This window comes from Giraffa tippelskirchi, chromosome 11 (genome assembly GCF_054371585.1).
Source record: "Giraffa tippelskirchi isolate mGirTip1 chromosome 11, T2T-mGirTip1v1.2.pri, whole genome shotgun sequence".
NCBI lineage: Eukaryota > Metazoa > Chordata > Mammalia > Artiodactyla > Giraffidae > Giraffa > Giraffa tippelskirchi.
Window position 1 is genome coordinate 40,034,419 of NC_137285.1, and position 16,483 is coordinate 40,050,901.

Consider the following 16,483-nt stretch of genomic DNA (forward strand, 5'->3'; position numbering starts at 1 on the left):
CCACCTGCCAATGCAGGAGACACGGGACATGTGGTTTCCATCTCTCAGTCAGGAAGATCCCCCTGGAAGAGGAAATGGCAACCCACTCCAGTATTCTTGCCTGGGAAATTCCATGGACAGAGGAGCCTGGCGAGCTACGTCCATGGGGGTCGCAAAGAGTCAGACACGACAAGAGTATGCACGCACTACATACCAAGGAGAAAAGCCTCAGAAGAAACCAACCCTGCTAGCACTTTGATCTTAGACTTCGAGACTCGAGAACTGTGAGAAATAAATTTGTTATTCAAGCCACCCCACCACCACCACCAAATAAAGGACAGCAAACAATATAAAGTACAGAATATAATGTTTACTCTCAGTTTTGAAAATTTTTATAATAGTAGGAAACATTTGGAAAAGTATTTAGAAATATTTTTGCATTTTTGGGTAATACAGATTATCCATATACATAGTTCTGTACTAGTCCCTTTTAGCAGCATTCAATTTATGTGAGGTAGTAATGTGTACGTAGTGTAATTTAGCCAACTTGTAGTGAACTCAGTAAACTGTTAGTTAAAGCCATTTTACCTCAGATATTCATTAGCTAACTATATTGGGGCTGCCATGGCCTATCCAAATTTTAAATTCTGCGGTTCTGAGTAGCTATTCAGACATAGATTGAAAACTGTTGGGTCTTCCCTACCACTACTGAGACAAGAGAAAAAGTAAATAAAGTAATAGTTTTTCTCTAGAATTTAAGGGAGTTGTGAAATGCCAATAATTTTAACATTTTGGTGTTCAGTATATGTATATAATAACACATTATCTGGCTTATGTTTCTAAAGTGAATTATTTACTAGGCCTTAAAGAAAAAAGTAGTTATCCCTACTACAGGTAGTGAAATCCATTTTGATCTCTTAATCTTCTTTATTGCTCAAATATGAGCATTATTCACACATATCCACTAATTTAGGGGTTATTTAGTAAGATCCAAACTAAAATGCGATGCAAAGTATAGTATTAAAAATCATGACTTACAGAAGCTAAGGCAGGATGACAGGCATGGTAAGTGGAAAATTTAAGTCATGATTTTATTGTATAAGGAAAACTTGATAATAACAGAAAATGTATTTTTTTAGTAAATAAAAAGGAGATATCTTTCAATAAAAATCCTTCTATTTAGGTAAATAACTTGTGTGATTTCATTCTATTACAGGTAATTCATACAGAACTCTCCTTACGATTTCACTGCATAGATCTTCTCCTGTTATTTTAATGACACTTTTGCAGTTTGACTTAAGGGTTTAAATTCACATTTACAGGGCACTGTCTGTCCATTCATGACTTCATGCCATCCCCCAAAAAGGTCTTGTGGAAACTTTCTTTTTTTGAGATAAGGAAACTATGATCCAGAATTTTTATATCTTGCTAGTTACAATTACACATAGAATTCCCTATTTTATTCAATATACGTTCTTGTTTTTCAACATATACTGTTACCTACAACCTGACTTTAAGAAACCGACTCATAGCAGTTGTCAAGAAGAGTCTTTAAAAAAGAGAAAGTTCCACACAAGTACGTTCCACACAGTCTTAGCTAGGTTACTCTTGAATCCTTCCATGCCTTACAGAAAAAGCAACGAGTCTTCTGTAAACCACGCCCAGGAGTGTGATGGTAAGCACCACCATCCCACACACTAGGCTGAAAGCCCACCGTGGACCCCAGGCAGTGTACACCTGGCTGATGAACACAGGTCCAAGAATCCGTGCTGCGCTTCCAGACGCTGTTAACCAGCCCATATACACACCCTGTGGGGGGAGAGGCACACTCGTATTCAGGTGTAGTCATTTTCTCTATCTGTTGTTTTTAAATTAAATACCAAGTTCTTCTCTATAAATACCACAAATAATGAATGATAAACTTATTTAATATACTATTTAGGAAAAATAAAAGTAGTATAAAAGAACAAACACTGTCTACTGAAATGATTTATAAACGTACCTTTTAAGGCTAACATTTGTTTTGTACTTGCTATTTTCCAGACACTATGTTAGGTGCTTTACCTATATTGTTTCCAATGTTCACAAATTTCTATGATTGGTATTATCCCCAATTAGCAAACAAAGAAGCTAAAGCTCAGAAAATTCAAGTAACTTATCCAAGAGACTTGAAACCCTGTTTGGCTGACTCCACTGTATTAATTTCCACGTCACCACAATGTCACTGCTCCAACTACGATGTCCAAAACTATAGCCCATACAATCTACCCAAGAATGTACAGTGCAGCATTACTTTTAATATCCCCCAATTGTAAATAACCTGTCTGTCAAATATGGATTAGTAAATAATTTATGGCACATTTAATAAATGGAATGCTAAGCAGTTGCTTAAAAGAATAAGGCCATCCATATACAGAATAAGATCTTATAATGAGAATAACATCTACTCGCATTGACATAGAAAGTCATGGTATATTAAAGGGAAAAAAATCCAAAATGTAGAAAAAAATTTATATACATGAGATATAATTCATATTTTTTAAAAGGCATGAGGGTGGATATATTTGAAAAGGCATAAAAAAAGTCATAAAGGGTACAAATGAAGTAAACTATGAAGTGGTTAACTATAGTATGATGGGCTAATGAGATCCTTCCTTTTCTGCTATATACATTTCAAATTATTTGACTTTTCTTAAAACTCTCATGTATTGTTTTTGTAACTAATATGCATTTATTCCTGATTTTGAAAATGTGAAAAATAACTTTATAGATTAAAAAATCCAGAAATTACTAAAATGTTTATTATTATAGTTTAAAAACAGTGATAATGAACATTTTAAATCTTTGCTTTATTTAAAGAAAAACACTAATTTCTACTTTGAAAATGTAAAACTATCAGTTTAATTATTATAAAGAGGAAGATTCTGTTTTCATTTTGTTGCCATTTAAATAACTGCTTCCCAGGTGGTGCTTATGGTAAAGAACCTGCCTGCCAATGCAGGAGACATAAGAGATGCAGGTTCAGACCCTGGGCCAGAAAGATCCCCTGGAGGAGGACTTGGCAACCCACTCCAGTATTCTTGCCTGGAGAATCCTATGGACAGAGGAGACTGAGGGGCTACAGTCTACACAATCGCAGAGTCATACATGACTGAAGCGACTTAAGCATGCACGCACTAAAAAGAAAAGTCAGAAGTAAAATCTGAAATAACTTAAATGTACAATAATAGGAAAATGACTGAGTAAATGATGGTACATACATAAGATGGAATATGTCTCCATTAAAAAATAATTCCCTAAAATTAAATGTCATGGGAGAATATTTACAGCATAATTTAAAAAAACAGATTACAAAATAGTATCAAAGATATAGTCTTATTTTTGTGTTAGGCACACACACCTATGCACATACACATGGATAAAGACTGCAAGTAGAAGTATATTTCACCAAACTGTTCGTAGTACTTGTCTCTTTGATACTTTTCTCCATTTTGCTTCTATACCTTTTCTAATTTTTAAATAATAAATATGGAAATTCTTATAAGAACAAATTTAAAATAACAAACCTGCTGAATACTTTTCACACTATTGTGTTTTCATCTCTTAATAACTGTCCCAAGGACCACATGAAATTAAGTCTAGATCCAAATTTGGCTATCAATTTTGGTTGGCTAACTGTTGCCTAGTTTAAAAATGAGTTTCTGAAAAGTATGCTTCAGATAATTTTTTCTATGAAAATAACTTAGAGCTCATAATCTGAATTCCGAACATCCTTAGTTCTAACTTAAAGTACTTTCTGTTAAATTTCAGCTTACAATCTTGTAAGTACTTTGTGAAAGTGGTGGGGTTTTAAATTTAAAATACTGAGTATGATAAAAATCCCCTAAATTAGCTTGTGTAAGAATGGAGAATGGTTGGAAAAAAAAAAATGTGAGTGCTTTCAAGTATACATATACCTCACACAACTGCAATGTCAGAATAATGGACTCACCTGAGGTTTTGGTCCCAGAATTTTCGAATATAATGTATAGGACATAACATTGCAGGATGGATAGCCTATTCCAATTAGCACAGCTGATATGAGGAACTGGGCCAGATGGATCATGGGGGTATACAGGCACCATGCTTGTTCAACTGGGCAACCAGTTGGTTCTTCACTGTGATCTTCTCTTGGAGACTTCCAAAGAGTAATAATTATTTCTCCAAATGTGGCATTAGGGATTGAGTTATTATGTAAATCTATGAAAACAAAATTAGTACAGTGTATTACTTGTTAATTTTAGATGAATAACATAATTATAGAATTATGAATGGCTATACCTTCCCACTGTATTTTCGGAAACTGATTTCCCCAAGGTAACAAGACAAAGAAGCCAACCCATATAATGATGAGTCCTCCCAGTAGAAGAGCACGCTCGCCAATCCTGTTAAAGAACAGAAATGCTGTAATTTAAAAATGAAACAGTGTATTATTACATATGGTTCCATTACCTTTATAATTTTTAAAACTATAAACAACTAATATCTTGATACTTTAAGTGATATATTAATTAAAACAAATACAAACTATAATTTCCCACTAAGAGGAACCAGGACTCCTCTGAAAACTGGCTGATTTCAGGTCTGGGACAAAAGAAGTATTAAGATGAGCCTTGACATTTTACCATACCAGAAAAAATAGAAATTACCAGTGACTACTGGTCATAAAAGAATTCCCTGGTGGTCCAGAGGTTAGAGCTCTGCCTTTCTACCGCAGGGGCACAGGTTTGAACCCTGGCTGGAGAACTAAGATCCCACATGCTGTGCAGCCAAAAAAAGGGGCTCAGAGCCAATTTGAGGAAGCTGGCCAAAAACATGACGTGAATACCAAAAAGAATAGTAGTGACAATGGCTTGAAACACATAAAAATCTTGAAACACATAAAAATGTTATAATCTATAAATACATACTATGTTAAAATAAAATATTCTTGGTAACTTAGAGGAGGTTAGGGAATCCACTCGTTATTTTAAAAATCAGTTAATAAAACAAAAGAATCTTTGTCTCTCCTCTAAAAGCTATACCTGAGGATAACCAAAGAGTTGGTGATGGAAAGGCTATCTTCATAGAAAGCATTCTAGCAAATAAACAAATGAATGACAGAATTAAAATATCAGCATTTTGCAATGATCTATTAATAAATTAAAGGATTGAGGGAATGGTAAATGGTCACTTATGTCATAAAAAGAGATAAACAAAACTTTACATTTCTTCTGATGTAAGCATATATAGTGGTGTGTGTGTCTGTTAGTCCCTCAGTTTATAAATATATAGTGGTGGTGACCTATAAAACATTCTTGCTAAAAAAATGAACTCAAATCTCACCAAGCTTCAAATCTCATCAAATTTTGAGAAATAAACACAGGAAAATATTGAAAAAATAAATAAAGAAACCACAGGGAAATATTAAGCCAGATCCAAAATGTGGCGAAATTATAGGGCAAACATCCTGGTTGCTTCAGTTTGTAAGGGAGCAAAAGAGAAAGAGAGAGAGAGAGATGGAAGAGATGGAAAAGGAGCTTGTAATTTAAGAGAGATTTAAGAAACATAAGGGCCTGAGTCAAGTGAGTAAGCTATAAACTAATATAAAACAAAACAATTTTTAAAAAACATTAAGGTAGTGGAGAAAATCTGAATATGTGCTGGATATTTGATGATATTTAGAAATTGGTTAATTTTTTTAGATGTGATAATGTAATGTTGTCTTCATGAAAGTGAAAGAGGAGAGTGAAAAAGTTAGCTTAAAGCTCAACATTCAGAAAACTAAGATCATGGCATCCGGTCCCATCACTTCATGGCAAATAGATGGGGAAACAGTGGAAACAGTCGCTGACTTTATTTTTGGGGGCTCCAAAATCACTGCAGATGGTGATTGCAGCAATGAAATTATAAGACGCTTACTCCTTGGAAGGAAAGTTATGACCAACCTAGACAGCATATTAAAAAGCAGAGACATTACTTTGCCAACAAAGGTCCGTCTAGTCAAGGCTATGGTTTTTCCAGTAGTCATGTATGGATGTGAGAGTTGGACTATAAAGAAAGCTGAGTGCAGAAGAATTGATGCTTTTGAACTGTGGTGTTGGAGAAGACTCTTGAGAGTCCCTTGGACCGCAAGGAGATCCAACCAGTCCATCCTAAAGGAGATCAGTCCTGAGTGTTCATTGGAAGGACTGATGTTGAAGCTGAAACTCCAATACTTTGGCCACCTGATGCGAAGAGCTGACCCATTTGAAAAGACTATGATGCTGGGAAAGATTGAAGGTAGGAGGAGAAGGGGACGACAGAGGATGAGATTGTTGGATTGCATCAGCGACTCGATGGACATGAGTTTGGGTAAACTCTGGGAGTTGGTGATGGACAGGGAGGCCTGGCGTGCTGTGGTTCATGGGGTCGCGAAGAGTCAGACACGACTGAGCTACTGAAATGAACTGAACTGAACGTTGTCATCATCAACTTTTAGAGATACATACCGAAATATTTATAGAAGACATGAAATGACATCTAACATCAGCTTCAAAATAATTCAGGTGTAGAGGATAGGGAGTGTGGAGTAAGTAGAGGTATAGATGAATCAAGATTATCCAAGGTTATAACTGTTGAACTTGGGTAATAGATGTTAGACATTCAGGACATGATTCTCTCTACACCTTTGCATATGTTAGAAATTTTCCGTAATAAAATGTGAACTACACAAACAAGACCAAAGGTTCCTGAAACAAAACAAACCCAACACTGCCCATCATCCTCAGAATCCCTACACGGTTTCATATCTTTCCAACCTGATCTCCTCTCATTTGCCATTTCTCTCATTCTCCTCTAGCCAAAATGGCATTCCTGCTTGCTCCTTAATCATATGAAGGTCAGTCTTCTGGGGCAACAGTTCCAGGCCACTGAAATGGCTGTTCTCTGACTTCACTGAAGTCTCAACCTTGATGTAACTTCAAACTGAGCTGCTTTCCTTGAGGAGCCAATCAAAACACTGCCCATGCCACTTTTCATTCTCTTCCTGTGCTCTATTCTTTATACTACTTATTATGATCTGATTTCATACTTGTGTTTACTGGCTTTCCATAGAATACAAGCCCCTGGAAGGTATGAAATTGGATAACCTGTAAGAATATCAGCAGATACAAATATCTTTGTAGCAAGATGTAATGTATCTACTATTATTTAACTGAATATGAATCGGTGTCTGTATCTGTATTTTGGCCTCTTTCAGTTCAGTTCAGTCACTCAGTCGTGTCTGACTCTTTGCGACCCCATGGACTACAGCACACCAGGCCTCCCTGTCCATCACCAACTCCCGGAATTTACTCAGACTCAAGTGCACTGAGTCGGTGATGCCACCCGACCATCTCATCCTCTGTCATCCCCTTCTCCTCCTGCCCTCAATCTTTCCCAGCAGCAGGGTCTTTTCAAATGAGTCAGCTCTTCACATCAGGTGGACAAAGTACTGGAGTTTCAGCTTCAACATCAGTCCTTCCAATGAACACTCGGGACTGATCTCCTTTAGGATGGACTGGTTGGATCTCCTTGCTATCCAAGGGACTCTCAAGAGTGTTTTCCAACACCATAGCTCAAAAGCATCAATTCTTCGGTGCTCAGCTTTCTTTAATGGTCCAACTCTAACATCCACACATGACTACTGGAAAAACCATAGCCTTGACTAGACGGACCTTTGTTGGCAAAGTAATGTCTCTTTTTTTTAATATGCTGTCTAGGTTGGTCATCACTCTTCTTCCAAGGTGTAAGCATCTTTTAATATCATGGCTGCAGTAACCATTCTATCTATCAGATCTAGCCCCTTAAATCTATTTCTCACTTCCACGTATAATTTGGCCTCTTAACTTGGCTCTATAAAGACAGGAATCTTCATAGTATTCCCCATAGCACCCAACTCTATGCACTGACTCAGTATTTGTCAAATGATCTTAGAACCTTATTAAAGTTTTATTGTTAAAGTATTCAGGAATAATTAAATTGTTAAAACTGAATTCATCAACTAACATGCCACCACAGACTATATGAATGAAATAAATTTTATATAAGCATTTCCTTACAGTTTACTTTTACAAAATGCTTCTTTAAAAAAGTGTTCTATGATCCATAGAGAACAGACTTATGGACATAGTGGGGGAAGGAGAGGGTGGGATGGCGAATTGAGAGAGTAGCAGGGAAACATATACATTACTATATGCAAAACAGATAGCTAATGGGAAGTTGCTATATAACTCAGGGACCTCAAACTGGTGCTCTGTGACAACCTAGAGGGGTGGGATGGGGTGGGAGTTGGGAGTGAGGTTCAAGAGGGAGGAGACATATGTATACCTGTGCCTGTTTCCCGTTGATGTATGGCAGAAACCAACACAACACTGCAACGCAATTATCCTCCAATTAAAAATAAATTTTAAAAATAAAAAAACTAAAAAGGTGTTCCATGATCAAAGTTGCAATTAACTTTGAGAAATGCTACATTCTCTATTTGTCATGATGATATAGTATATATACTGAAGATTTAGAAGTTTTAGAGTAAAGGAGTTTGATGATTTTAACCAGAATTTTCCAGACGTAACCGTTAATCTTTCTTGTTGTATAACATATATTACCACATAGAAGAACAATATTTTATGAAATATACTTACAGAAATACTTTAAATAAAATATAATATACAAAAGACACTTTAGAAGACAATTATTCACTTTGTAAGATATTTTTGCTTTACCAAAGAATATTCTACATGGTATAGAAATATCCTCCTTTAATAAATTTTAAATGTTTGCAAACGTTCAAGGACCAAAACTCATACAATAATAAGAAAAATGATCCACATTATTTTACAGATACATTTCCTTACATCATTAGCCCTGTTTCATGTTTTATTTGAAGAAAAAACAGGTGTGAAATAAAAACAAAGACACATAACTTACTTTTTGGAAAGTAATTTTATCCCCATGAAAATAATAACTGCCTCAACTCCAAGAGCAGCAAGTATTATTCCATCATATAATACAGCTTGTTCTCTGGTCCAGGCATACATATCCATTGTTAATGGAGTCACAATGCTAACAGAAACAAAAAATAAATCATTCTCATTTTATTTAAACCTTAGTCATTGTTAAAGTTGAAACAGTAAGCTTTATTAGATACCAACACATACAAGAATTTGTATCCCTTTTATCAATGACATCAGATCTACATAAACAAACATTTTAACACATTTTAATGACATTTTATTGTAACATACTATCACACAGGCTACTAAGTTTGGCTGTTTGCATTTTTATTTTTTAATAGTTATTATAATTATATAAGTAACATATCCACACTGCAAAAAGTTTAAAAACCAGGAAAAAAAAACAAACCATAATTCCTACCATTCTAATATAAGAAGTCATGGTTGCATTTTGGTTTAAATTGGTCTCTTTTCAATGAAATAATATCACTATGATTAAGTTATTAGAAACTTATGGGATTGCTTTTTCTCTTCCTCAGTCTCTTTTATACTTAACTTTGAATGCACATATTTTTCTCCCTACGTCTAATGCTACTCTTCCTTTATGACTATCCATCTCCTTCCTTGACAATCTTCTTTTCTGACTTTCTATCTCCTTCTGTTAATTGGCTACAAAAAGAATTTAAAAATATTTAAAATAGTCATTCTTTAAAAAAAAAATCACTTTTTTTTTCAAAAAAGGAAAGTTTATTTGAGAACAAGAGTGAAAGCTTCTGCAAACATTTGACAAGGTAGACGTGTCTTGATAATAGCCGCCATCCATATTTCAGCTCTACCAATATTACCACAAATGGGACATATTTTTTCTAACAAAGATATCGATGTATGTAAAGGGCTATGACTAAATAGAGTCAAAGGAAAGTTGAGGCCCCATAGCTTATCCCTTAGACTGATACAAGACATAGGACTTAAACAATCCAGTCTCCTAATACAGTGGTTCTCAACTTGGCTTCCTATCAGAATGCTGGGGACTCTTGGAAAGAATATCTCCACTATTAGACTATACCAAGTAAGAGTCTTGGTGGGGCATATAGGACCCAGGCATTGGTGTTTATTTAACCATCCCAGGTTATTCCAATGTGCAGCCAAGGTGGGTAGCCACTGCACCAGAGGGAGGTAATGACCATCAGCAGGTTCCTCAGACCATCCACTCCATTAGGAAGGGACATCTGCTGGTGTCGTGGCCTCTCAGTGAAACTGTTATTTACTCTGCTCTAGAACTCCAGGCATTACCAGTTTGGGGCAGATTAAGAGCCTTTCCATTTGCCTTAGTGATTTTTACAGCAATATTTAACCAGGCAAATACCATCAAAGAGAGAAAAGTTGGAAAAAGAGAAATTTCCATAAGGCATGATATGAATAAATAAGTGAAAAAAAAAAAATCTCAGAAAAAAAATCACTTTTTTTTGGCCACATGGTATGTGGGATTTTAGTTCCCTGACCAGGGTTTGAACCAGCATCCTATGCACTGGAAGCATGGCATCTGAATCACTGAGCCACCAGTAAAGTCCCAGAACATCACCATTTTTTTTAACATCATCATTTTTTATTTTAAAATCAGATGCGCTGCTTTAGAAAACAGTTCAGTGGTTTTTCAATAAGATAAACACAGAATTATCATATTATCCAGCCTTTCCACTTCTGGGTATATACCCAAAAGAACTGAAAGCAGGGACTCAGATACTTATATAATATACTAATGTTCATAGTAGCATTATCTACAAGAGGCAAAAGGTGGACCCAAATTTCCACTGACAGATGAATGGATAAACAAAACTGGTATACACATACAATGGAATATTATTCAGGTATTAAAAGTATAAAATTCTGACACATGCTACAACATGGAAGGACCTTGAAAACATCATGCCAAGTGAAACATGCAAGACACAAAACGATAAAGATTGCATGATTCCACTTATATGAAGTATCTAGAATGGGCAAATTTATAGAGAAAGAAAGTATAACAGAGGCAACCAGGGGCTGGGTGAGAAGGAATAGGGACTTACTGATTAATGGGTGTAGTCATGCTTCTGTTTGGGATGATAAAAAGGTTCCAGGGATGGGTGGTGGTGATGGTTGCACAACACTGTGAATGTATTTAATGTCACTGAATTGTACAGTTAAAAATAATTGAAACAGGGACATGCCTGGTGGTATAGAATTCACCTGCCAATGCAGCGTTTGGGTTTGATTGCCCTGGTCCCGAAAGATTCCACATGCTGTGTGGCAACTAAGCCTGTGCACCACAGCTACTGAAGGGCCGGCACCTTAGAGCCTGTGCTCCACGACAAGGGAAGTCACCACAATGAGAAGCCCACGCACCACAACCAGGGAGTGGCTCTTGCTCACTGTGACTAGAGAAGCCCGCACAGGAACAAAGACCCATTGCAGCCAAAAAAAAGTAAAATGGTATACCTTAAACAATAAGTACATTATTATATACAAATCTGATCTCAATTAAAAAAATACATATGGCAGAAAAGTTCTAAGAATCATAGCAGACTAAAAGTTTAACACATGTCCAGTAATATGTCGCTTCCCTGGTGGCTCGATGGTAAAGAATCTGCCTGCCAATGCAGGAGATGCAGGTTCAATCCCTGGGTTGGGAAAATCCCCCAGAGAAGGAAATGGGGGAAACCCACTTCAATATTCATGCCTGGGAAATCCCATGGACAGAGGAGCCTGGAGGGCTACAGTCCATGGGGCCGCAAGAGAGCTGGACACAACCGAGCGACCAAACAACCACCACCACCACCATTAACATGGCTCAACATGGATTAATGGGAAATAAATAAACAAGAGAATAAATTATGTCCTTAAAATTGAAAAAAAAAGTTAAAATAAGTTTTATTGATGCTTTCAAACTGTGGTACTGAAAAGACTCTTGAAAGTCCCTTGGACAGCAAGTAGATCAAACCAGTCAATCTTAAAGGAAATCAACCAGGAATATGCATTGGAAGGACTGATGTTGAAGCTGAAACTCTAATACTTGGGCCACCTGATGCGAAAAGCTGACTCACTGGATGAGACCCTGATGCTAGGAAAGACTGAGGGCAGGAGGAGAAGAGAGAAACAGTATGAGATGGCTGGATGGCATCATTGACTCAATGGACATGAGTCTGAGCAAACTCCGAGAGATAGTGAAGGACAGGGAAGCCTGGCATACTGTAGTCCGTGGAGTCACACAGAGATGAACTGAGTGACTAAACAACAATATTTACCATAATAAAATAAATGCCCACAAAATGAGATGAGGTAAAACTTTCATATATCTCAATAATTTTTTAAAAATCAAGCAGATCTGGCATAAAATATACCAGCATAAAAATGTTACAATATATTGGTAAGTGAATATACCAAGCTGTCAAATGATACTATGGACACACACATACACACAAACCTCAGTACTTACAGTTGTATAGAAAAAATTGTTAGGAAAATAAAACACACACTGATGTATTAGCAGTGGCTACCTCCAGGGAAAGTAGTGGGTATGGAAATACAGTTGCAGTGTTTGGAATATTTTTAACAAGAATATATTATTTTAATAATATAATGGAAAAGTATTTTAAAAATAAAGCCATATGATAACTTGTGTAGGTCAATAAAGCCTACACAAGGCAGATATACTAGCTTTTTTCAGGATCAGGGCTGAAATAAGAGTTAAAATTTCTAGACTGAATCCAATATATGTAAGTAGGGAGCTATATAGGTTAAAGTAAATTAATACATAGTTTTATAGCCATATTTATCATAAACTCAAAGGAAAGGAAGAATAGTGAAACAGACTTACTATAAGGCGGTAAGTTTATCGGCAGAGACTTAACTACATTCAAGTTTAAAAGGCAAATAATTTATACTTGTTTTTTTACATCATAAGAAAAATATGCCTTACATAAGGTTTTTGAGAATATCTATAAGCCTGATTAATATTGCATTAAGAAATATGGGTTATTTACACAATCTGATTTAGATGAAAATAGAAAAAAACTTACGTTTCAAAAAGGGCAAAGATAAATAGAATCACAAAAAACAGAACATTGGTGGCCACAACAGCAACTTGATCAATATTTCCTTGGGGGACTTGAACTTCATCTGTACTTGCTATAGTAAACAAAAGAAAAATTATATTACTTACATATTTAATTTTCTCATGACACTAAAATAATGTAAAAATTATACATAGCAAATTTAATGACTAAACATTTAAAATGGTTTTTAGGCTTCAAAGTAGGTTAAAAGTAACAGAATTTACATGCTAGAAATAATTTTTAAATGGCATTAAAAAGTAAAGTGAATTTTCTTTCCAGGACATACACTTCAATTCTGTTATCTACAGGAAATACTCAGATTTTCTATTTGGCACCTCTCAAAAAGAGAATTGTATGTCCATAGAATTCTATAAAATCATCTCATGCAAAGTACATTTCAGCTGCAATTTTTTTTCTACCTTACTGAAATTTTAAATTTACAAGGATTTCATGAAGACCTAGAATAGTTTACTCAATCAGTTCTCAGTTCTATGATTCACTTCAATGGATATATATTTTAAATTTCAGTGAACTAGTAAGTATTGTTGCATTTTTTACCACAATTTTTAAAAGTCCTCACATTATCATTTATATTTTTTGCAAAGAACTATCAAGATTTGATGGTGGTTTCATAAATTAGGAAGGCAAATGAGTTGAGATATTCACTGATCTTGAACTATGAAGTTAAGCAACAAACTCAATATAAGCTTAATCTGATGTAAATGAGAAATATGAAGTCACATACATGTGTTTATATACGTCCATCATGCTTTTTTAATAATTTACCTACTTATTCAGAGTAAACTAGGTAAGTAATACAAGAATGTATTTACTTATGCTATCTTTAAGTGTATGCACAGCTGAAGTAGGAGCAGGGGGTGACTTTCCTAAGACACAGCAAATTTCTATAATTTTTTTCATAGTAGTGCCTGCCTTTATATCTCAGGATTCCTGAGAAGGAGTTTCTTCTCCACTAACATTGTGTTATACTTGTGGGCAATTAAGCACCTTGAACACTCAACATAGGGTTATGACCTCCCTTTTTCACAAAGAAAACCAGTCATCTTTGCCCAGTTCCTTTTCTAGGGTAGATTCTGGTCCCTGTGGGCCTTAACTTATTTGGATAGACCTCCCTGATTCTCAATTATCACCTAAGCCACTCTTTAATCCTTTGAATCAAATACCAACATTGCCCCAAATTAGACTATAGTTTAGTTATGGGTGGTTATTTTTCCACAGCCTCCAACCAGCGCTAGCTTTAGTGGGGAGACTCGGAAATGACGCATCCTAAACTGCGGGAATTAACTAGGTATCATAATTACAAGAATTTTAAGAAAACACTACACTAACATATTGATTAAAAAACTGTGTAACTGGAAATTAAACCTGATCCCATGATAACACCTTTAATAAGAGGAACAAACCTGATATATTTCATCTAAACATTTACTGAAATTTAAAAATGATCTTTGTTTTACAAAAATTATTTTGAAGGTCCTACAAATCTTATGAAACATAACAGATCACTCCTTTTAAAACTCTCATTTGTGTTTCAGAGCAGTGCTGTCCAACGGAACCCTGACATGATGGAAATGTCCTTTCTCTGTGCTGTCCGATACAGGCGGCCACCAGTCACATATACCCATCAGCTGAGCACTTGAAATGTGCTAGTGTGGGATTTCCCTGGCAGGCCAGTGGTCAGGATTTCACGGTTGTGGCCTAGATTCAATCCCTGGTTTAATATCCTGCAAGCCACAGAGCACTGCAAACGAACAAACAAAACAAAACAATATCCAAAATGTAGCTAGTGAGAGAGTGAAAATAAGGAATTTCTTTTTCTTAAGATTACTCTTCATTATTATTATGTTGGCCTCACTGTGCAGCTTGAGGAATCTTAGTTCCCTGACAAGAATCAAATCCAGGACCGTGGCAGTGAGAGTGACAAGTCCCAACCACTGGAGCGCCAGGGAGTTCCCAGGAATTTCTCAAATGTAACTAAGTTTAAGCAGTCAAATTTGACCAGTGACTACTACACTGGAGTGTGTAGCTGTAGGTCTTTGCTACTCAAAGTGTGGTTTGAAGATCAGCAGCATCAGCTCACATGGTAGCTTGTTATGAATGTAGATTCTTCCTACTTAGGCCTCACCCTAGGCCTACTGAAACAGACTACGTTTTAACAGTTCCCAGGTGCTTTCTAAGCATATTAAAGTCAATAAAGCAAGGACCTATATATGGTTATCTCCTTCAAATTGTGAAAGATTTTGCTTCTTGTGTATCTTTCCTTTCTTGGCTCCCAACTACACCCTCTTTCATTTGCTCCTTATCTCTTAGGTCCTTTAAGTTAGCATCTGATTTTACACCTGTTCCAAAAAGTAGCTTATTCCCACTGTTGGTACTCCTTCACCATGCATTCTTTCTTTTGAAAAATTTCAAACATATTCTTATGCATCTATGCCCTAGATTCAACAATATTTTGCCACACTTGATCCATCTATCCCTTCCTTTCCTGCTTTCTCTTTCTCTTTTTTGCTATAGTGTTTTTCATTGGATGACTCCCAAATTTCTATCTCTAGGTTTGATTTCAACCATCAAAATTACAAATGCCTCTGGAATTTTTTAGTTGTTCCTCAAGTAGCATTGTATTTGGCTTGATCCAAACTGAAATAATTTTATCTTTTCAGCCAATGTCCCTTCTTAAATTCTTTTTCTCTCATTCTTTCAACTATCCGGAATCAAACCCTAGGAGACATCTTCAACAACCTCCTCCATTGCTTAGTATTCCCATCCAGCCTGTCAAGAATCATGATTTTCTTTTTTCTTTGAAAGCTCATATCTATCACTTCTCCATTCTCAGTTACTGCTATAGTTCAGGTCTTCACGTATCTGGATTAGCCTCACTTGGAATCTGACTAATGTCATACTTATCCTTTGTTCAAAATTTGCTATAGCTTCTCATCACTCTGCTCTCCACCCAACTGCTTTTAACTTTACCTTCTAGTAGTTTTGCTGTGAAAATTAAATACAATGCCTATCAAAGAACTCAGTAAAATAACATGTCTTTTCCAAATCTTTATAAACTCCTTGAGGGCAAGGACTAAACTGCATTCTTTTGCATGAAGGAACACTCCCCAAGGAGGGTATAACTGGAAGAACTTAAATAATGATTTATTTAGTAAACTATACATACTTGCCAGACTGGGTACCTATTTATGGGCCAGAGAAAGATCTGTAGGAGGAAAATGTGCATTTGTGGAGTATACCGAAAGAATAAAAATGCAAAAGAGAAACCATACTTTTACCGATGATTAAGTGAACAAAGAAATACTTGAATCAGAAAGATACATTTGGTAGCAAAACTACTGAATTAATTCCAAAGATCTCAAGGATTTTAGGATATTGACTTTTGGAAAACAAGAT

General features: G+C 35.8%; 1 protein-coding gene across 19 annotated transcripts in view; it reads right to left on the reverse strand.

Annotated features, from left to right (window-relative positions):
* Positions 1-329: 329 nt before the first annotated feature.
* Positions 330-16,483, reverse strand: part of MFSD8 (major facilitator superfamily domain containing 8) — a 41,498-nt gene continuing 25,344 nt past the window's right edge. For 18 of the 19 annotated variants that reach the window (XM_081538193.1, XM_081538191.1, XM_081538192.1 and 15 more), the window contains 5 exons: positions 13,031-13,139; positions 8,947-9,081; positions 4,300-4,403; positions 3,971-4,218; positions 330-1,788 (listed from right to left, as the gene is read on the reverse strand). In XM_081538193.1, the coding sequence (XP_081394319.1) occupies positions 1,582-1,788; positions 3,971-4,218; positions 4,300-4,403; positions 8,947-9,081; positions 13,031-13,139 (803 nt within the window). In that variant the 3' untranslated portion in view covers positions 330-1,581. Of the gene's footprint in view, positions 1,792-3,964; positions 4,219-4,299; positions 4,404-8,946; positions 9,082-13,030; positions 13,140-16,483 lie in introns of all 19 variants that reach the window. The other variant, XM_081538189.1, reaches the window with a different exon arrangement.